The sequence below is a fragment of the Triplophysa dalaica genome, chromosome 12, assembly GCF_015846415.1.
Source record: "Triplophysa dalaica isolate WHDGS20190420 chromosome 12, ASM1584641v1, whole genome shotgun sequence".
Classification (NCBI taxonomy): Eukaryota; Metazoa; Chordata; class Actinopteri; order Cypriniformes; family Nemacheilidae; genus Triplophysa; species Triplophysa dalaica.
Genome location: NC_079553.1, coordinates 8,084,916 through 8,108,506, shown reverse-complemented (window position 1 = coordinate 8,108,506; position 23,591 = coordinate 8,084,916). Strand labels below are relative to the sequence as shown.

General features: G+C 38.6%; 1 protein-coding gene across 1 annotated transcript; it reads left to right on the top strand.

Annotated features, from left to right (window-relative positions):
- Positions 1-2,554: 2,554 nt before the first annotated feature.
- On the top strand, positions 2,555-22,809 carry chrnb2 (cholinergic receptor, nicotinic, beta 2). Its single transcript, XM_056762849.1, has 6 exons — positions 2,555-2,863; positions 11,737-11,882; positions 13,233-13,277; positions 14,576-14,685; positions 15,415-16,543; positions 19,039-22,809. The coding sequence occupies exons 1-6, from the start codon at positions 2,818-2,820 to the stop codon at positions 19,189-19,191; spliced, it is 1,629 nt and encodes a 542-aa protein (XP_056618827.1). The 5' UTR covers positions 2,555-2,817; the 3' UTR covers positions 19,192-22,809.
- Positions 22,810-23,591: the final 782 nt, after the last annotated feature.

Here is a 23,591-nt window from a genome sequence, read left to right as displayed (position 1 = left end):
GACCAACTTTGTTTGCCTATAGTCACACATACCCACAGACAAATAGTGCCTGAAACAAGTAACATATAAGAGATGTATGTGCCAAAGCCACAACCTGACCGTGAGGAATGAACCAAAGCCATTGAAATCAATTCATCTAAGGTAGGCCTGTTATTCACACCCTCTCACACTGTCTCCATCTCAGACTCTATATGTGCGCCTAAATGTATGTGTGTGTGTGTGTGTGTGTGTGTGTGTGTATTTGGGCGATCTGCAGTGCATTAAATTTCAACATTTCTTATCAGTACGTGCTGCAGATCAAACCAATGACAGTTTGTTTAAATGTCTGGAGAGTAATGCACCTGCCTGTGCATGTCTTCATTTTTCCTGTTACTCTATTCACTTTATATAGTGACTATGATGTCACCGTAGTTTGTCAGACTAAATAAATAACTTCATCCTTTGACCTTAAGCACATAAATGTGCTATTTTTAAAGCTAACGTGAGACATTTCTGCACCTCTAGCGTCATCAGATTCAACTGAAAAAACGATTTACGATTTTTTTTATATTTTAATCTCTTAAACACTCATAGGCAAGTGACTGACATGTTATTTCTTGCAGAGAAGAAAATTACACTATGAAATCAAAACGGACCATTCTTATTTCATATTATAGAGTGTATTATAAATCATTTATCCATGCAGGTGGTACTTTTTTAAACTCGTGTGCCCTCATAAACTTTAGTAAAAAAGGAAACTTTCCCTCCTCATGAATGTGTTGGTGCGATATTCACTTCCAACAATCAAATCCATTCCTGAAGGATTCAAACCTCTTTCCACAAAATAAAATGTGTATTTTTTTGGTCGGTCAAATCGATAACAAAATAGAATTCTTCATGACAGTTGAAGTCAGTCATTGTGTGAAAAATCACGCAGGTTGTAAAGAGCGGAAGGAAATACCGCCAACAAATGGTGGGAGTCAGAGAGGAAGGAGTGTGCAAGGAGGGGAATAAGCACTCGGGGGGGTCCCAGTCTTTAAATAATTCAAAAAGAGACTCCACGCACTTGGAACACTGAAGTTTCCCTGACAGCACAGCTCTGCAGAGACTTAAAGAGAAGAGAGAGAGAGAGAGAGAGAGAGAGAGAGAGAGAGAGAGAGAGAGCACACAGGTCCACATAGAATATGACATCACAGGAAAAGACAGATAACAACAGAGGGAAGGAGAGGAAGGCTGTATAAGAAAAACTATAGGGGAAGACAAGTAGAAGAGGGAGCAGAAGTTTAGAAGAACAGCTAAAATAAAAGCAGGAAGAAGATGAAGGTTATGAAAGAAGGAGCAATCAAGTTCCGTTTGAGACATCAATGATGTCATCTTCTAACTAACCAACTCTGAATCATCTAAATGTTTAAACTTTTAGAGAACTGCCACATATGTTCACATTTTCTTTCCATCATATCTCTATTTACAATGCTCTCATCTGTTTTCACTGCTTCTGCTCTTCAGGTCTGTTCCACATGCAAGTCAGAAAATGTACTATATTATTCTGATGACGTATCTTCATCTCTCTTTGACTCATATTTGAGAATAAGCATAGCTGCACACTAGCGTGTGAATAGGACATGAACACCTACGTAACAGTCAACCAATGAGTCACCAGTGACCAAGCTTTTGCTTTCCTGCATTATGTCCACCTCCTTGCTCTCTCTTTTTTCTCTATGAATCCACCACTCTATTTTCTCCACTCCTTTTCTGCATCCTCCCACCAATCTCTAGTGACATTAAGAATGGAAAGCAGAGGTCATCTATAGGAAGCCCCTAAGAGAACATGCATAAATAGATATTTCAGCCAAAGGGTGTAAGCGTATGTTTAATGGAAGGAAAGAGAGAGAGCTGTAAACAGTTTGAGTGCTAGACAGAGCCAGAGTCTAAGAAGACATGGAGAGCTTGGAAGACCCCATCATCTTCCCGGAAGCGATGGTTATTTCTGGAACGCTGAGCACTGAGTTTTGACACAGAGCGACTGCAGAGCCACTGGTTGAAGGTCTGTGAGTGACTGACAAGCAGACAAATGCAGTTTTGATATGAGATAGTCAGTCATACAGTGATGTAAGCAATGCTGACTGGTGAAAAAACGATACCTATCTCCTCTAAACTTCTCACCTGACTACCCGCTCCCCTGGAGTGAAAAGAAGCAGGGGGCTACATTCCGATTAAAAGCTTTACCTTCCTCAGCTGGAATATGGGTGATTTAATACAGCTGTTTGGATAAGAGCGAAATTGTATGTACAATATTTGGCATAATAATATTTTCACCCTGAAATTAAAACAAAAGAAATCATAACGATTTTGTAATTGAAGATGAACAATGTAATGCAGTCACGTTTTTAAAGACGATTGAATGTACTGCCACACTGCAGGTGTTCAGGTTTGACAAATGACCTTGTGAAAATGCCAAGTGTCCTATGAAAAAAATCTATGTAACCGGATGTAGGCATGGGAAATCTGAGGTATGCCTCTATCCCTCCATCCCTCCCCCGCACTCCCTCTTCACTCTCGCTGTGATCTCGTCGCAGCTCTTTTCAGTCTTTCATCCACCTGGCTCGTCGTGAAGCCATGCCCACTCCCTCACAGGGGAAAAGCACGGGTCCAGCAACGCGCAACCGCTGACGCGACAATGGCAGGTACCGACTAACGTCGAGAAGAGAGAAGAAAAATCCCGTAACCACCACAGTCGCGTGTCCACCTCGACGAAGTCACGCACTGAAACGCAAGACCACACGCGCGCAAAAGGGAGAGCGGTTTACGCGCGGCAGATGCGTCCCTATCCCCGTTGAGATGATGGCTCTGTGGGCGCTCTTCTGCATCCTCGCCATTGTGAAAAGTAAGTTATTTGCCCATTGCTTTCGTGCGGCTGTTATTCGCGATCATGTTTAATTGTCCATTATGCAGGTTTTATTGGGCGGGTGTAAGTGATAATGCGAGGAAGAAAATGATGTGGTGAATCAGATCTCTGCTGTATGGAGAGATGTTGGGGGGGGGGGGGGGTGTAACAGAATAGTGCGCGCTAAGCTGCCTCGGACCACGAATCTATACAATCGCTCTGTTTATGGCATTAATGTCGTAACATTTCATTTGCGAAAGAGATACATTAACCGGATACATTATGTCCGTATTTTTGCCAGGCGCCCTCTAAGTTCTTCTGCGCACAGGCGCGTTAATGTGAAATATGCTGGGTTGTTTCTCATTGTGCGCAGAAATGCTGAGCTGCGTTTATGGTTTTGTGTTTATAAGCCCGATTGATAATGCTCATAATTATTGCAATGAGCCGCAATCTTCAAATAAACGGTGACTGAAGAGATTACTGTGATTTTTAGAGTCCCTTATGACTAGCCTGTTTACGAAGATGGCATTTAATTTTTATCACTCCTCATTACCTACCTCATAGGTTTCATAGTTGCTTGATGGTCATAAACCTGCGATGATGAGTGACTTGAGGTGTGGGGGACACAGAAAAGCATGAATCTGGCATAATGTTTTCCATGGTATTCCACAAATTATGAAACCTTAAAAAGCTGGAAACCTTTTAAATAAGACAAGTTGATTTGGTCAATAAATAATACATTTACTTAGAAAAAAGAGTGATAATGTGGTAGTTACTACATAAAGCACATTTTACAATACCTGCATGACAAAATATTACTAATGGTTTTAACGGTTACTATATCCTTGTTAAAGACATTCACAAAACTTAACCACACTGAGCTTGTTCAAGTGATAGTTCACCCAAAACTGTAAATAAATCATGTCCGTACCCTCTTGTCATTTTAAGCCTGTATGACTTTCCTTCTTCCACAGAACACAAAAGAAGAAATTTTGAAGAATGCTGTTAATTGAACAACGGTACAAATTGACTATTGTATGGACACAAAACCAATGCAAGTCAATGGATACCGTCGTTGTTCGGTTACCAACATTCTTCAAAATATCTTCTTTTGTATTCTGCAGAAAAAGGAAAGTCATACTGGTTTGAAATGACTAAATGGTGAGTAAAAGGATATCATTTTCATTTGTGGGTGAGCTATCTTTTTAAGAAGAACACACACACACACACACACACACACACACACAGAAACTGTGGGCTGGGTGAAATAGGCTTAGGTTCTCCTGTCTATGTGTCAGACCTCCGAAGACTAATTCAGTTAATTTACTCTGACTACAAGCTAATGAGTTTTAAAAAACAAGTGACCCCTGTGAAAGGGTCCCTAAGATGTGAAAGGAGTTATTATGGGGTCAGAGTAGGGCCCAAGCTCACTATCCCTCATCCATCAGGACCTCAAGCCTCTGTTCTTCTTTTGAACTGACGAAAATCTCTCAATGAGCTCAACGTAAAGACCAAAGCAGTTTTTATAAATAACAGACATGCGTACAGTGTGTGAGCGATTATATAAGGTTTAATGTACAGTCATCTTGATATCATAACAATGCAAACCCCTTTAGGGTGATACAAGATAACTTCACACCCTATCAGGTTTATTTTGCAATAATGACATGCTGACTGTGTCTTATCCAGCATATGACACAGCTGGTTAATAAATACATAAATACATGGAAATTAAATATTGATTTTTTTATGTTCTTTATTTATTATAAGTCATTTATGAGTAAAGTCAATTTCAGCATAGAAAACAGATGGCCAGTACAGAAAACGAACACCTCAACAGTTAACAATTACTGTATTAATCTGCAATTTTATGTTGTAAATTCCTTTTTCTATACTCTTTACTTTAGCTCTTTGAATCCTGTACCTGTCCAAACCTTTAGCCATCTATCAGAGGTTTTATGTAAACCCACTGTATATATTTCAACTGTGAAGTCCTCCTTGATTAGAGTATTTTAATTTTGTGTCTGTATAGAATAACTACAGCAAATAGATAGATCGGGAAATTGACAGAAGGGATCGTTCACCCCCCCAAAAATTCTCGACCTCTCGTCATTTCAAACTTGTATGTCTTCTTTCTTTCATAGAACACACACAAAAACGTATATTTTGAAGAGTGTTGGTAACCAAACAAACAACGGTAGTAGCCATTCAGATGTATTGACACCAGACTAAATAGTCAAGTCAATAAATAGCGCTAAAATATCTGATTTTGAAGAAAGAAAGTCATACAGGTTTGAAAAGACAAGAGGGTGAGTTAATGATGGCAGAATGTTCATATTTGGGTGAACTATCACTTGAGACTGTCAAGTTTTTGAGAAATGTGTTCAAACCACATTGTACTGTCTGCATTCACAATTAAAATGTATTATGTTTGAGACAGGTTTTGAAATCAGGGTCTGAAGTTAATCTGAAAGACTTTGTGGTTGTATTATCATTACACATTTACATTTTGTCATTTAGCACACGCTTTTATCCATAGCGACTTACAAACGAGGTAAACAATACAATTATTGGAACGACATATGGACAACAAAAAGCATAAGTGCTGTAAAAACGGGTCTCATATAACCCACCACAGTATACAACGCTATAGATTTCTTTTCTTAAGGATGGAAAGAGTAAAAAAGAAATAGAAGTCAGTACTAATCGGTGAGGTGTTGATGGAAGAGATGATTCTTAAAGATGGCTACAGAATCTGCTGATCTTGTATTATTGAATGCACATCTTGTAAAATCAACCTTCTGACATCAATGCACAATTTCACACACATAAGAAGCATAGTTTAAAGAGAATGAGATTTTCACCCATTTAGTGCCACAGAGTCAGAACCACTGACCTGTATTATGTCCGGGAGAAAAATTGTGCAATTTATAATTCTTTGAGTTCATGTGCTACATCAATAGAGAAATTAATCTATTCTGATTCCTTGATTAAAAAACTTTTTATGGAATATATGGCATTCTGTTGCTTTTGAAGACTTCCTTTTTTTACATTTATTGATTTAGCTTTTATCCAAATCTTATATTCTCCATCGCATTTGCGCAATTGTTTTTCAGGTCCTTTAGTTACTTGCCATTTAGTAACTTCTCCAGTTATTATCTTAAGAAGTCCTGGCTCCCATCTGCTAAAATGGCAGATTCCAAATCACATACAGGGTCTTGCAGTAGCCGGGGAACAGTCACTGAGATGCAAGAATGCTAACAGATAGCTTTCTTCATGTATTATAGACATCCTTGGTTGAGACACCCACCCAGCCAAAATATACTGTGGATCAATATTCATTTCCTCTCTCACCTCATCCATTCTGCCCAGGCATTAACCGTAATTACTGTCAGCATCTCTGTCCTGGCTCTGCTGCGCTAAATGTCCTGCTTTTCACCCACTCTTTAATAAAGGAGGAGAAAATTTGGCAGTGATTTGGACTAAATACGGACTTGGCCTTGAGGGAGCAGTAAAAACAGACAAAGCCTGTTGTGGAGTGACTTATGGCCCAGCATCTGATCGATGGTGGAGACACAGAGGGTCAAAACCTCTCCACCTCCTACATTAAAGCTGTAGTCACTCACACCCAGCACCGCAGCATATGCTACATGAACCAAAGATGAGATTCATGAGATAAACGAAGGATGTTGGATGCCTACACATGGTGGAACTGCTGGCACAATGTGAGTCGAGAAAGTGAAGTGGAGTGTGTTGCTTCAAAACAGAGACAGATCTCAAACCTGCGGGGTTGCTTACTAATCAAATTACAATGTACTTAGACGTGCCCATGCGTGCTTCGCTTTCTTTCCCACAAATGCAGAAAGAGACGCACAATTTGAGAGGTCAACGAAGAGCACTGAGCGACTGCAGGTGCGGATGGGAGGTTCACCTCCTGTTCTATTTTTAGCATTTATCATTCACACCTCAGTGCACACACACACACACACTTGCATAGAGTCTCTCTTACTTCTGGTTAAACTCTCAAAGGACTCTCAAGGACATTTGAGAGGCAGTGTTTACGGCCTTAATTTTAGATCGTGGTACTGTTTATGTGCTGAGACACTTTATGTCATTCATGCTGGCTTAACACTTAAGACATCTAGATAGGGAGGAGATAAGATTGTCTTCCTACCATATCAGATCGTTTCAACAGTGAAATACCATTGCTTTAAAAACGTAATCTATTTTGTACAGTGTCTTTAAATAGTTTATTGTGGTATGATTGTAAAAAAAAAATGTTTGCAGATGTGCAAAACCATGACTCAGCAAAGAGACTTATGAATATTGATAACCGAGATGGTTCATTCTGTGCTCATCTCTAATGTAATAATGCCAGTATATTGCTCAGCCAAAAGACACGCACAGAAAGTAGTGTTGACTGTGCTTGAATTTGAGATCAAGATCTGTCTGGTGGATTAACAACAAAGATTAGCAAAAGAAAAGCAAAATTAGCAAAAATATAACTTGTGCATGATTAAATACACTTTTACAAACAAAGGTGCTTCGTGATGTCATAAGAACTTTTTTGTCTAAATGGTTCCATAAAGCACCGTTAACATCCAAAGAACCTTATAATGTATTTCACAAAAGTTTTTTTTTGTGGCTATAAAATGTAAGAAAGAGATGGTTCTTTAAAAAACCTTTGACCGAACGATCCTTTGTGGAACCAAATATCATTCTTCTTACTAATAGTTTCACTGAATTTGAATACCTTACTTTTTAAGGGGAAGAGGAATTGTTTTGTACTACTTCAGGATCTATTTAGGAAAAGACTGCCTATTTTTTAACTCAAGTCCAAACTCCTTTAAAATCCTACTGTATTTACCCTGCTGTTTTTCTCTCTGGATTGGATTTAAACTTGAGGGAGAACATGACAGTGCAGTGATGTTAATACCATTGTCATGATTTATAAAGAGTACGCTCAGTAGCACAACCAGCAGTTAACCCCCAACGGAGGATCATGACAGAAAATGATACTCACAGTTTGAAAGAGAGAGAGCATGAAAGAGAAAGAGACAAAGGGAGAGAGAAATAAAGTAAAGTGAGAGACAGTGAGGCATAACCGCTAGCTAGCTTTTTAAACCTGCTTGGCATCTTCTTGTTCAAGTGCCATTAATATAAGAACATATTTATACTGTAGCTTATTTTATGAGATGCAACATGTCACTGGTGCCTCTCTCAGACAGAAAGTACACTTAAAGATCCATTACAAAGAATTAGATTTAAAATTTAAAACTCTGATCTAACTCAAAAAAGCTGTGTGGCGGAAATGTACAAGATTGTATCGTACATTTGTCCACAACACACCATTATGCCTCCAGGGTAACTTTTGTAGAATTATTCATGTCATTTTTAACCCAATATACAATGACTAAAATATAAATTAGTGAAACTACTGCATCACATTATTACCCAATCAATATGTATTAAACTGCAGTGCCTGCAACAAAGATTAATAGTCAACTGCACTGCAAAATAATTGTATCCCTTTAAATTGAAATGTTTAACGTAATCTTTCCTAACGGGATATCTTCAAGATATCCCAATCCAATATTTCTTATAGATGGGCACAAACAAGCTCAGACTTGCCATTACAAATCAGCCAACAGTAAACCCTGCCAACATAAGCTAGACACACTAGCGTTCATTTCTGTATGGAGGTTATAGTGAAGTGTAATGATTTAGGAGATTCAGAGTGCTGTTGATAAATAAATAAAAAGATTTTAGGAGGCCTCATGGTTTCCACAGAAAATGAGAGTGCCAGCTGTTGAATTCAATTTCTTCAATTTTGCCCCCAAAAATGTTTGCCTTCATGGTGTATTCCATTAACAATTCAAGAATATATGAAGCATAATAATGAAATATAAATACTCATTAATGCTTCAGAATGTAGCAAAATTAAATATTTTGGACCCACATTTTGAGAATAAATTCAAATTGTGTCCTTATAGATATTGTTCCATTTTTGACAGAACATTGCTGTCATATTGGAAAGCACAAACAAGTCTTTCAGATAAATGTTGAATTCCTAACTGCCTGGCAAACTACTGCACAGGTTCGATTTGCTTAATATTAGCTTGCCAAATGTCATGATTCTGCCTCACCTTGTCATACATGTAGTCTTGTGGCAGGGTCATGACAGCCCCCATGTGTTTTGATTATTTGTTTTCATTAAAAAAAACATTTTCTTATATGCTGTCTTTGTTCTGTCTCCTCGACATTCTTGACACAAAAAAAACAATGTTAGCCAAACAAGCTTAGCAGACTCTCCCACGTGTCTTTGTGGATTGGATACAATTTGTATCAAGAAGCATTATAATAGCTCTCTTTGGCCTGCAATTTGTTTGGTCTGTATTTGGAAGCCTGTACTGTTTCAAGTGTACTTTACTGTATTTTTTGGTCAGATCAATACCATCAGCTCCAAGCATTTGTCTAAAACACAGTCTTGTTTGTTTTGAGTTGAAGTCTCTCTCTCTCTTTAAAAGCATGTGCTATGGAGAATGTGGGTGTACTATAGCACAAACATGTAAACACTCCATGCAAAGGCTTATGTATCACAGCAGAATGTAACGGTGTGCTTTTCTCCACATGCATATACTGTGTGCATGAGATCTTATAGAATACAATGAGTTGAAATATTGAATATTTAAAATATGAAATGAAAACAGATCTATTACAAAACTTTTTTTGATTTACCTCTATCAGAATAACATAATAAAATATAACTTACTTAAAATAATAGCACGTTCACTGTTACTTTACACATTATTCATAAAGAAAATAAAACTACAATACTATCATCATTTACTCATCTTCGAGTTGATTCAAATCTGTATACATTTCTTTGTTCTGATGAACACAGAGAAAGATATTTTGAAGATTGCTTGTTTTTGGACTCCATTGACTACCATAGTAGTGAAAATTATTTGAAGTGTTATAACAATAGAAGTGAATGGGTACCGCCATTGTGCAGCTACCAACATTCTTCAGAATATCTTCATTTGTAAGGATGAGGGTGAGTGAATGATGGCATAATAAAGAAAAATTGGTGAACTATCTAACAATCGTAATGTGGGCACATATTTGAAATACTATACTGATATTTTAAATAAAGTGTTTCCCCCAGCCTTTGTACTTACAAGTACAAGTAGTCGGTTAGTTAAAGAGAGAAAAATTGTTGCCTCTACTGTATTTTTGTGACAGAAATTCCACATGGAGGGAAAAGCACAGGGAAACATTATAAGCCCTTCTAGAGAAACTGAAGACACAATCCCACTGATTGTCTTTATATAGCACTGCAAACATGCACAGAGATACTGTGGGAGATCAAGGAGAGAGAGAGAAAACATGCTGATTTATTAAAATACCTTCTGCATGAACACAACACCACACAACAATGTATAAAGGAGGAGAGAGAGGCTTGGATAGATGAGAGAGGAGGGAACAGAGAGGACAGGAGAGAGAAAGATTGAGGAGTATTAGACCTTTTGGAATTATAATCATCACAGCACCTCTGAATGCTTTGTTCATACTGTACAACAATTTATTTGCTAACGCAGAAGTCTTCAAACATAACAAAGCATGTTACTTAATATTTATGTACCACGTGTGTCTTAAAATGCAACAATCGCTTGTACACAATAATCTTGAACCTTGGCTTTCTTGAAGACCTCTAATATTTACAATACAGTATATATATACTATAAATCAGACAACACAATTAATACATTGTCATGGATTTTAAGCATTAAACTGAGCAGGAAAGGGTGCAGCGTATACAGTAGATAAAGATAGATTCTAAGGAGCGTGCAGGTGGAGATGCACAGAGCGAGGTAGGGTTTATGGTGTGTTATTAGAATCTTCATCGATCTCTTCCGTAAGGCCATCATTCCTGTCCAGTGAACACAACAAGAACAGCAAGGACAGGCCAATGAGACAGAAATGGAGAGAGAGAGGGATGCATGTGTCATTGAAAGGATTCTGCCTCAGACAGAAGAAAACAAGATGAGAAAAGTCGACTCCAATATGCTGCATTAGGACAACCACTCTGTGGTCCAGCAAATGGAAATGATAAGAGCACTTGTTGTCCACTTTCTGTTTAGGTAGCTACATTACATGCAAATGCAACTGAACTTTGGACTCAAAGCCCTCGTGTCAGCTTCCGTGCGTTTATTAAATATGTAGTAATGCTGATTGGATTGCAATATCTGGTGTCATTTTTAAACTAATGTGCTGAAATTAAAACAGCTTTAACATGATTTGATGAGCAGGACAGCATCGACAGCACAGATTTGTAGGAGCTATTAGTCAATTGAAAACAGGGGTTTATTAAGCATGCACTGATGGGTGTCAGACTGTTACTCCCAAAAGCAAAGCAAATGTTTGTTTGGCTTTCCAGGCAAAGGCTCAAAACTGCGTCTTGTTTACTAAACTGCATCATCAACACTCATCTGTTACTAATATTTTGTGATCAGTGGTTTGGTGGGAGATTTTATGGTGTGTGAGGTTTGTTAAATGTTAAAATTATTATTACTTTTTGGAAATATAAATCGATTTGTTTGCATTAGTAAAATTAAGAATGAGTTTAAATTTGTAGAATGATTTCGGAAAATTTTGCATTCACTCACAATATGTACTTATTGGCACAGTACAAATATGTACTCTTCCTGCTGTCTCTAAAAGTGCCCTATCTTTGAATTTGGTGAAAACTGAAAACAGTTTTTTATGAATTTTATTTTTGTGTGCTTAAGCTGCGCCCCCTAGAAAAAGTGTGCAACGCAATATTTTAGAAATGTGAGATGTTTTTCTAAAACGTATTTTCTCACCTGCAGACAGTCATGGAGCAGATACAGAAGAGAGACTGGTCGAACATCTTCTTAATCCGGCACACTACAATAAACTGATCAGACCGGCAACCAATGGCTCAGAATTGGTGACAGTGCACCTCATGGTCTCATTGGCCCAGCTCATCAGTGTGGTAAGCATAGGTTCACTTGCTTTATAATGTTGACACTGTACCGTAAAGCCTACAGTATTTATGTTTATGGGTAGTTGACAAATAAACATCACATGTGTCCAATGTTGTGATAGTTAATGTTTTGAAAAAGAAAACAATGAAGATAATGCTATTTTATATGATAAATAGTTTTAACATAAGATGTTATATTGTCAACATTTTTGCTGTCATACCAAAGGACACGTACAGTGAATGCATATTAAATTCTAATTTATTCATGTCGAACTACATATTCCTGGAAAGGTCTATGCCTCTTATACTCATAAATTATGTAGAAAAAGTAATTTGTCCAAAGAAACTTCCTCATAACTAATATTATAGTGATTTGTTTGTTCAGCAATAATCTGCCAAGTCCCTTCGTGCATAAGAAAACCAACTTTTCGTCTGTATTTCAAAGCATAAATCCTTAATAATAACGATTTACGTCTGGATTATGCCTTTTCATGTGTGTTCTTAATACATTTAGTGACATTAAATATCTTCAGAAAATGAAATGTATTGTTGTATTGTTGGTTTCGCTAAACTGTACTTCACATAATCAAACTGACACCAAGCTATTAGTGATGTTATCGTGGAATTATAAGGTTCTATGTGATGTTTCTGTCAAAATTTAGTTATTCACATATTCTTTTTTTGTGACAACGTGTGATTGTGTGAATTTTTTCTTCACATTTTGTACATTTTGTAACATTATAATTCCAACCATCCTTTTCAGTCTTCATTGTGGCATTATGCATCTTACCTCAGTAAAACTACTCAGCTTTAATTTAGAGCTGTTAGGCTGTGTGGTCATTGTCCAGCCTGTGGATTAGCATGTTTTTGTGCACTTTGCGGGTACATACACTGTAGGATGCAGAGATGGACAACAGGAAATTGCCATCTCTGTTCCCACAGGTGCAGAAAATTACCCATGGCTATCTGACCATTTATCATTCTATGCTCACCCTTCAGCTGTCAGCCTATTATATGCTTCCTTTATGGCAGTAATGGATTGTAAATCAACAGCTTACTTACCTGGGTTTAAAGCTGGAGGAAAGCGGCGTTATTCAGGTGTAATTTATCTCTGGGGGGCTGCTTGGCTCGGCTTGTAATGTCCATGACCCATAAAACCTTAACGCTCATATGCCCAATACTGTAGCTTTCATTGGGAAACAAGATATTTTGAATAGTCAAATGAGGAACTATGATGTGTTATTTTTAAGATATCATTATGCAACAATATTGATTTCTATGCATTTGGAGAAATGATTTGTATTTATTAATAAATGTATTTTAATTTCTCTGTTTCTCTGTGTGTTTTTGTGTGGACAGCACGAGAGAGAGCAGATCATGACCACTAACGTCTGGCTTACACAGGTTTGTCTGTGCTTACATAATTTTACTTTTTTCCCAAACACACACACACACTAACCCTAAACTAAAACTTTAAAGAACTTTTTGCAATAAAAAAACTAGTCGCTTGATAAAACCTATTTAGGTAGGATTTGCTTGGATTTGTCAGGTTTTGCTCACGTTTTGTTACAAATTTGTCTTCAAAATATAGTTAGGTGACTCCAAAATATGATTATCTTTGGGTTTCCATGTTCAATGAGCACTTAAGATTATTTTTGCTGTATGAACAGTTTTTCTATCCCCTCTTACCCTCACCCTTCTCTTAACCTTCTTACAAACCTTTCTGCATTTCAAATAAACATCATTTTGTTTAATTTATAAGCTGTTTTCTTCATAGGGACCCAAAATATCCCCACAAGCTCAAAAGTTACTTTGTTTGTGGGGACATTTGGGACACACATACACAGATGTCATCAAAGCAAGTGTAGACTTTGGGTGTGAGAATGCTCTTGGCCTATATGACCCCAGATGGCATTGAGTTAAATCATACCGTATCTTTACTGCTCAACTCTCTCATAATAGAAATATGAGAATAGAATAGAAAAGTATGTCAAAATGACACAAAACATCTCTAAGAGACAATTCTCTCTATCACACACATGCACTCACATGCACACTTTATACAGCATACATCTTCCTGTCTCACTCTCTCTAAATCATGTGCTCATGGTCACTATAACCATAAATGCCACTTGGCAGGAGTTATTGGTGCTGTCAGTGCAGGTTACCTATAAAATAATTGTTGTATGTCTGTTTTTTCATGTCCGAGTCTGTATCTGTTTGTGTGTGGTTTGTGTATCGGACTACAATGTACAATGTTACAATGTTACTGTGGTCAATGTCTGGTCAAAACCCAATAGGAAGTGTGTTGAATTGCCATCTTTCATTTGGTAATGAACATTCATCAGTCTTTTTGTGTGCATTACTGTAAGACAATCATTATGCTTTCTAACTGCTGTTTTATGCTTTCTATATTATCTGACAGCACTTATTGGCCTAAAGTAATTATTACTTTTGGTAATCTAGTTTATTAAAACATTTTTCATCAGTAATGAAATGTGACATTGACGTAATATATACTGTACACTAAACACATTGGTACTTCACTGAAAGCAGCTATGTGATAGATGAGTGTAATCTTAACACATATGATGATTGCTTACACGTCAGCACAAAGTGATGGTTTTATAAAGGGAAAGATTTATGGTTTGTTCTTGTTGGTGACTGTATCATGTGATCTCTGTCGGATTGGTTGTGCTCAGGAGTGGCAGGACTACAGGCTTACATGGAACCCAGATGAGTTCGATGGCATGAAGAAGGTCCGTCTTCCTTCCAAACATATTTGGTTACCTGATGTTGTCCTTTACAACAAGTAAGTCTCAAAGATCATCTCGCTTCTTATTGAATTCTCTCCTTTCATATATGATCTTGATATCCATCGCCACATCCCTCTCGTCTCCTGTCCATCTTCCTGTCATCCGAGAGTAGATGACATCTGTGCTTATTTCATTAGCTGTGTTCCTGTGTAACGTTACCTGACCTCACTGTAAATAAAGCATGTTCCTCCTTTATAAAGGTCATGTCACCGAGTGGAGGAAGTTTAAAATTCTACCTAATTAACACCAGTCGCTCTCCCGTGTTTGACTTAATGCATTATTCAAAAACCTTCTACAGACTCAAGTCTGGAAGATGTTGATTCAAGTTGATACAATATGTTGTGTAATTTGTGATGAGTCTGTCAAAAGCTAAAGATATTAAAACCACCACCATTTTTTTAATTTAGTTAATACCATAAAATAGTGTTCTGGTTAGAGTAACGTTGAACTTAATCGGCAGCACATGTCCCCACTTTAGGTAAATACCACAGAAAATTGTTATTATTAAAAAAAGGACATTTTGATTTCTTTAGTTTTTGTTTACTTTTTAAATAAGCAAATCTACAGTTATAGCAAAACACATACAGTTTTCGAAATAAAAAGTACACATGATCTTTGTGATGCAAGTGCAATGCTTAGTAATGGTTTTGTTGTAGATAGTTGATGTATCACGCCTAAAACATTCCTAGAAAGTACAATAACCACACTGTCTCCTTCCTCATCAGCGCCGATGGGATGTACGAGGTCTCTTTCTATTCCAACGCTGTCGTCTCCTATGATGGAAGTGTCTTCTGGTTGCCACCTGCCATCTATAAGAGTGCCTGTAAAATTGAGGTGAAGCACTTCCCATTCGACCAACAAAACTGCACGCTAAGCTTCCGCTCGTGGACATACGACCGTACGGAAGTGGACCTGGTTCTCCGTGCTGATGTGGCTAGCATGGACGATTTCACACCCAGCGGAGAATGGGACATCATAGCCCTTCCGGGCCGTCGGAACGAGAACCCCTCTGACCCCACCTATGTAGATATAACATACGACTTCCTCATCCGACGCAAACCCCTATTCTACACCATCAACCTCATCATTCCTTGCGTGCTAATCACTTCGCTGGCCATTTTGGTGTTCTACCTGCCGTCGGACTGTGGGGAGAAGATGACTCTTTGTATTTCCGTGCTCCTGGCTCTCACTGTGTTCCTACTTCTTATATCCAAAATCGTGCCGCCTACATCCCTGGACGTCCCTTTGGTTGGGAAGTACCTGATGTTCACTATGGTGCTCGTGACTTTTTCTATAGTGACGAGCGTGTGCGTGTTGAATGTGCATCACCGGTCGCCCACCACACACACCATGCCGCCGTGGGTGAAGCTTGTGTTCCTCAACAAGCTCCCCGCTTTGCTCTTCATGCGGCAACCGTGCAACAGCAGCGAGCGGCAACGCCTGCGCCAGCGCCGCCATGCCAATGAACAGCAGGAAGGAGGCCGAGGGGGTTTGGCTGCAGGGCTTATGGCGGGGTTGGGATTAGCTGGCTCTTCGTCAAACAGTAAAGAAAACAATGAGGCATGCACTTGCTACGTGAACCGAGCCTCAGTGAAACAGTTTGGGGCTGAGTTGGGTGGAGGGGGAAGTGGGGGGTCGACGGATGGACTAAACGGGTTGAGGGAAGGGGGCAGAGAGGCCAGGGAAGGAGGTTCCAATCCATTGCAGAGCTCTGCTGTGCCTCGAGGGAAACAGCAGCCACCTACTGTCCTCACACAGGCCCTGCTGGCCCAGGCCTGCCCAGGGTTCGAGGATGCTGTGGATGGAGTCCGCTTCATTGCAAACCACATGAAGAGTGAGGATGATGACCGTAGTGTGAGTCACCCATTTTCATATATCTACACTCACTGGAGGTGTACTAATGTCTATAGGAGTGTTTTAACATGCACTATGATAGTAGTGATTATTGATTGATTTAAAGGGACCGTTCAGCCAGAAATGAAAACATTGCGCATGCTCATTTTGTTCCAATTTGTTGAGTTTTTCCATTGTTTACCTATAAAACAAATAAGATTTAGAATGTATGTTATGCAAAACCTCAGTCATCCTCATATTATTCCAAACCTGCTTCTTCTGTATAACACAGAAGAAGATATTTTATGGAATGTTGGTAACCAAACAATGTGGGCCCCCATTGACTTCCATTGAAAAAAAGTGAAAGTGAATGTTGACCATTTGTCAGATATGGTGACTCATACACGAAATTTGAACTCTGCATTTAACCTATCCAATGAGTAGTATCACACACAGCAAGTCGTGAACTCACGTAGACCCGGAGCAGTGGGCAGCTATCACTGCAGCGCCCAGGGAGCAAGTAAGCTTGGTAAGCTGCCTTGATCTAGGCCACCTCAGTCGTTACCCGCCAGTCCTGAGAATCGAACCGGCAACCGACTGCCTAATGGTTAGAGTATGTACACAAACCCACTGAGACATCTCTCAAAATATCTTCCTTTGTGTTCTGCAGGAGAAAGAGTCATACAGGTTGTGAATGACATGAGGGTGAATAAATGATGGCAGAATTGTTATCTTTAGGTTAACTTTCGCTTTAACATAAATTTACATTTACATTTGGCAGACGCTTTTATCCAAAGTGACTTACATTGCTTTATCCTATACATTTTACATAGGTATTTGCAATCCCCTGCAATACTGTCTACAGTTTATATTAAAACAGCAGTGAGCTCTAAACCCCATCTCAAAACCTTCACATTCTCGTTTACTTTCACGTTCAAGCAGACACGCTCAGATCAATATAGAGCTCCACATTTGTGGTTTAGTAATCGCTAATGTGGAGGCTTTGACAGGCAGCCCTAAAGCATTAAAAAATATGGTCTTTAGCCAAAGCACAGCCACCCATCAGCACTACACTCACTGTTGGCGTTTACATGGCTTGCAGTCCCATTCTGTCAAACACTGTCTAAATATCAGTCACGTATGAGAGTAGCAGTCGTCCTGGATGATCCTAGAGGTGATTTTTTTAAGATTTGTGCATTTTTAAAGCCAAGGGATCTATTTCTTTACAGTCCAGTCGATCTGATTTTAAGCACTGTACAGTATGCCCACTGGTCTAGGTACATGAAACACATGCTCAAAGCAAATTTTGGTGTGAATCAGTCATAAATACATTCAATTTGTTTTGCTTGTGCATCATCAATAAGTCCCACTACATTTTATACTGAGAAATAATTTAGAAAATAATTGTATTAAAACTGTACATTTTAAATAGTTTGGTTAAATACATTAAAACAGTCATAAAAATTACAATTTTATATTTTAAACAAAGTTGCCAATAGAGGCAAAGGTTATTGCAGAAAAAAAAATACATATTACAAAATATAGAAACTGTATGTTGTGATGTTCTCTATAAACATACAATGAAAGCCTTTTTCTTAAAAACATTTATAAATATAACAATCCATATTTATATTTTATCATGTGAGTAGGTCACTTTCAAAATATGAATCCTACAGTATGCTACGCTATTAAAAAGTAAAGATGTGGATCGATTCCGATAAAGTGCAGACATTTTTTTATTTTTCTAGCATTATATTCATGATATTATGTAATATATTTTTAATCTCATCAGTATTACTAAATCCAGATGATTTGTCCTTAAAGAGCAACCTTGGATAAAATTAACAGCGCTCAGTAATTCTGTCAATCATCTTGACCTGCACACAGTCTCATCCCCATGGTAACAAGGCATCTCCATGCCAACTCCCTCGCAGGCTTTGCCGTGGTTACGGTTCAAGTCCCCTGTGTCTCACCTCATCAGAGCACTGTGGTGGAATGAAGTCTCTGTTCGCATTAACCTTCTCCCTCACCCTGTTCTCTCATCCTTTCTCTCTCTTTTTCTCACTCACACCCACTCAATCCCTCCCAGTTTCCAATCTCATGTCAACTCAACCTCTCACTCTTGTTTCTTTTTTTACCTCACCCAAACATTTCATATCTGACTCATCTGTGTCCGGTCTGCCTCTTTTTTGACATTTCCCTTTTCTCTTCTCATCCCTCTTTGATGTTTTTTTTCTGTTATGAACTTCATTTGATTTATAGTTTAAATTTTAAGAATTAACAAGAAGGTAAAACAACAGGCATACTAAGTAGTTTTGACAGTTTGTGAGGATGGATATCAATCTAAATTTACAGAAATAAAAAAAAAACTCTGGAATTCATCTGGAAATGGAATTCATTAGTAAATATGTATGATGCAATAATGTTGGTTTAACATTTGTCAGTAACACCCTGATTTTTTCCCAATAAGTCATCCCTGTTCGGACTCCTTTTTAGCTTCTCTTTCTATCTTACAGGTGAGCGAGGACTGGAAGTACGTCGCTATGGTGATTGATCGGCTGTTCCTTTGGATCTTCGTGTTTGTGTGTGTCTTTGGCACGGTCGGAATGTTCCTTCAACCTCTGTTCCAAAACTACACAGTTAAAACTATCACCCACACACCTGGCTGAGTATTCACCAACAGACGCTACCCACCATCAGCTGCAACAGGAGGGCGAAGGGAAAATGGGTGGTCTGCCCAAGAGGAGGGGAACTGTAACATGTCAACGTGTCACTCTGGACTAATATTAGGTTTATACCAACCTCGTTTGGAATATAACACAAACACACAGTGGGGATTTGGTCCAGTATTCTCATGCAGGACATCCAGTCCACCATCCCCTCCTTTTAGGTAAAAGCCACGCAAACCAATGGGAGAGGGAGGAGACACTGTGTACTCTGCTCTGCAGCCAATCACCACTCTGCTATTTGAAAGCCATGCACCGGCCACAAACTCCACAATGAGTTTTCTGCTTCCTCAAGTTACACGTGACTTCCGTTTGTGACCTGCTCACGCAAGAAAACAATGCATTTAAATACCTGTTCTTTAGCATTTCTTTCATATTTTAGTTTTTTGTTTTAATACATTTCATATTTTCATGCAGTACTGTATTATTAATATAATAAACCAATGCATTGTATTAATACAACACACAGCATTAAGAAAGAGGATCCAGGATAAGAGCAAAAGATTGAGCTTGTGGGCCAGGTTAAATATGGCAGGTGTCTGAGGGGTTTTGATTTATAATCAGATGGGAGTCTCTGTTGGAGACATTTCAGAGGTCCCCGAGCGGAAAGGCAGAATGGCTCATACATACACAGCTGAGTCTAAAAGCATCTCAGAAATCCTCCAGGCAAAAAGGGAGAAACTAAAAGACCAAACAGACATGAAAGGTTATGTTTAAATTCTTCAACTGTTTGTGTGTCCAGTTTCTCAGATTTAAGAAACAAATTGAATCCGAGCAGTATTGCAATGATGTTAAGCCTCCTATAAAATGTAATCTTCCCTTCTCCGTTTCATGCCCTTCTCTCCTATTATCGCCTGCTTCTTTTTAGACTCTCCTCTTCCCATCATCCCTCTCTCATTGCTGTAATTGAAGCTCTTTGTACACTGCAACAGGCCTATGCTGTGTGCAGTTGTGTGTGCATTGTCACATGTAATTGTGAGTAGGGATGGGTATCGTTTGAATTTTATCGATTTCCATTCCAATTCTGCATATTGGTTCCGATTCTTATCGAGACCCAGTTTCAATTCCAAAGTTGAAAACATTTAGATAACAACCTGTATGGTCATTTAGTTGCTTATTTACAGGTTTGCAAAAATGAGCACCATTTTGTATATATATACACATAGCAACTATGTTTGGTCTGATTTATTATAATTTGTATTACCATAGCATAACTACATCATGGTTAAACTGGAGTTTATATAATGAAACGATGGTAAATTAACACATGCACATTTCTGAAAATAGGCACACAGAAAATGATAAGACCAATTAAAATTTCAAGTATCTGATTTCAATTCCGATCCGATTCCTTGCCTTTCGATTCCGATTCCCAATCGATTTCGATTACCAACCCTAATTGTGAGTGCATACGAGTGTACCAGAACTGTATTCCAGAATATAGGCCAAGTTCAAGAGGACGATGTACTTCACCAAACCACATCTATTTCAAACTTAAAGGGATAGTTCATCCAAAAATGATTTTATCATTTATTCACTGTCATGTTATTCCAAACCTTTATGACTTTCTTCTCACAGCGAAAATATTTTAAATAACGTTGGTATGCAAACGTAATTGCCCCCAATTAACTTGTATGCACACAAAACTCAAAGAGCAATGTGGGATTTGTAGGAGGATCTATTGACAGAAATGCAATATAATATACTAAACAATTTCTTCAGAGGTGTATAATGACCTTACGTAATGAACCGTCTTGTTTGTATTACTTTAGCTTAGAAGAAGCTACTTTTATCTATCTGCATACAGAGCGGGCCTACATACATTGAATTCGCCATGTTGCGCTGCCATGTTTTGTACACTTATCCTAAACGGAAAAACAGATCTACAAAGCGTGTTTCCTCTCCCTCTACCCTTACTTATGTAGTTCGATTGTCCCTGACTTTACAAAGGGGGGAAACATCTACTAACTTACTCCTAACTGCTATCTTACATTTACATTTAGGCATTTGGCAGACGCTTTTATCCAAAGCGACTTACATTGCTTTATCCTATACATTTTACATAGGTATTTGCAATCCCCTGGGATCGAACCCACGTTGTTAACGCAATGCTCTTACCACTGAGCTACAAGAAATCTTGCTGTCAGATCAAATGCGTTTTACAGCCTTGCTATTTACTTTTAGCTAGCTATGCCCTCAAACGTGCCGTGCAATGCAAGCATGAAATGCTTAGCTTTATCATAGCTTAGACCACGCAAATAATAATGCAAATGAATAAAATAAGTGCCCTGCGATGGGTTGGCACTCCATCCAGGGTGTATCCTGCCTTGATGCCCGATGACTCCTGAGATAGGCGCAGGCTCCCCGTGACCCGAGGTAGTTCGGATAAGCGGTAGAAAATGGAATGGAATGGAATAAAATAAAATAAGCAAAGACATCAGGAGTATTCAAGCAGCAAACTGGTTTCAGATAGTCAATGACGCAAATATTTTCATTAACAAAAACAACATAACAGAAAAACCATTGTTACGCATACTGATCTGAATCATAGCAACCTCCTCGGGGGTGATCTTTAGACAATCTTTCTGTCAAACGTCTCTCTGCTGGAAAGTATCCCCATAGATATCTGAGATCTCTTCTAAAAGCCTTAGTAACGTTACCACGGGTCCTAACACGTCTCTGCTGGAATGTCTTTATAATATTAACGCAGGTCCTAGCTCCTGCCTGACTTTTATCCTTCTTTTTATACTTAAAACCCATAGACCCTTTATTTAATGTAATAAATAAGACATCGCTCTTTATAAAGTATTTCTAATGCCCGCATGATCTCTTCCCTGCGTCAACATGAGAAAACGCGTGCTGTCTCAGCTGAAGACATCTTTTTGTACTGTGTTGGCAACCGTCGGGTTTCGAAAGGTAGGGCTCATTTGCCAATTGGTTGCAATTCTCAAACTCACCGCTAGTGGCCGCTATAAATCCCACTACAGACCTTTAAGACAAAAAAAAAACTCAAGTCATACAGGTTTTAAAGGCGGGATGTCCGATTTCTCATAGCCGTTGTTAATGTTCATATCACCAAAGCAGACACACCCCATCTTTCGCTTTCGTCAGCGCTTGGCTCGACTAATCCCATTCTGTGCACTGTGCATCTTACTGCTGTTGGCTACAAGGTTGTTTTGGTACTCAGCCCGACTTTGTCTAAACAAGAGTCATTCGGAAATCGGACACCCCGCCTTTAAACTACATGAGAGGGAAAGACAGCCGCTATAAATCCCACTCTAGACCTTGTATTTGTATCTCCAAAATCTTTCACACTTTCTATTTACTGTTTTTTTCTGCCACTTCTTCTGAGCCTCTACTGAATTACTGCATATAAAAAAACTGTACATGAAAGAAAGGACTTTCTATTTTTTAACACAGATTTTGTCGATCGCTTATGTCATTCTTTTGGAATTATAAAACGAAGGTCAAAAATGGTACAGTAAATCTGCACAGTCATTTATCTGCTGATATTTCATAACATGATAACAAAGTGAAGCAATAAAATTGCCATCAACATCAGCTAATTTGGATTTACACATTCTTTCAGTTTGCACCCATTCACCACTTTTTGGCCGTAAAGATTTCCGAATGGATTTCTCTATCCTCATACTCGTATACAGTAGTTCATTAAGGGAGCCATTTCCAAAACAATCTTTCAGAGAGCAGATTATACGAACACCTTCACCCACGGATTAAAATGATTTACTGAGCCACATTTCCTTAGCACTACAAATGACCTCGCATATTCACAGCCTGTGCTTTGTTAGGTACGCCATGAGTTTACTGTATGTATTCATCATGCCTTCTCTCACCAGCACTGATCAGCAGAAAGCCCTATTACAAACCACAGAACTGCATTGTCCCGGTGCTTTATTACATTAATGTATCCTAACCATTATCTTTTTAAGACCTAACAGCATAAAACGCGAGTCATGGTGAACGTGTATTACTTGGTCTTTGTTTGGGCTCCAAATGGCAGGCGTTCTCCAATGACTCACTGTGCCCTTTGTGTTCAATCACTGACATCAGCAACACAAGGGTCCAAACAGGGTCTCTTTATTCATTAAAGCATCCTGTCTGTGTGAGAGAGAGAGGAAGCATTTTATATCCAAGTACTGAAGTCTCTTTTACTTAGTCAGAGAAAATGACACGGAAGAAATATGTTATGCAACGCCACAATGCATTATTGCAATAATACAGAACTGTGACATCATATTGATTCTGTGTCAAACCACTGAAATACCCCTGATAGCACACGTACATCTGGCAGACATCTATTTGATGTCTGGATATTCATCTGG

Bases quoted from the DNA above. Each gene is read 5' to 3' on its own strand.
- chrnb2 (XM_056762849.1), top strand. From the start codon at position 2,818: ATGATGGCTCTGTGGGCGCTCTTCTGCATCCTCGCCATTGTGAAAA. The intron at 11,883-13,232 runs GTAAGCATAGGT...TTGTGTGGACAG, and splicing joins TGGCCCAGCTCATCAGTGTG to CACGAGAGAGAGCAGATCAT. The intron at 13,278-14,575 runs GTTTGTCTGTGC...GGTTGTGCTCAG, and splicing joins CTAACGTCTGGCTTACACAG to GAGTGGCAGGACTACAGGCT.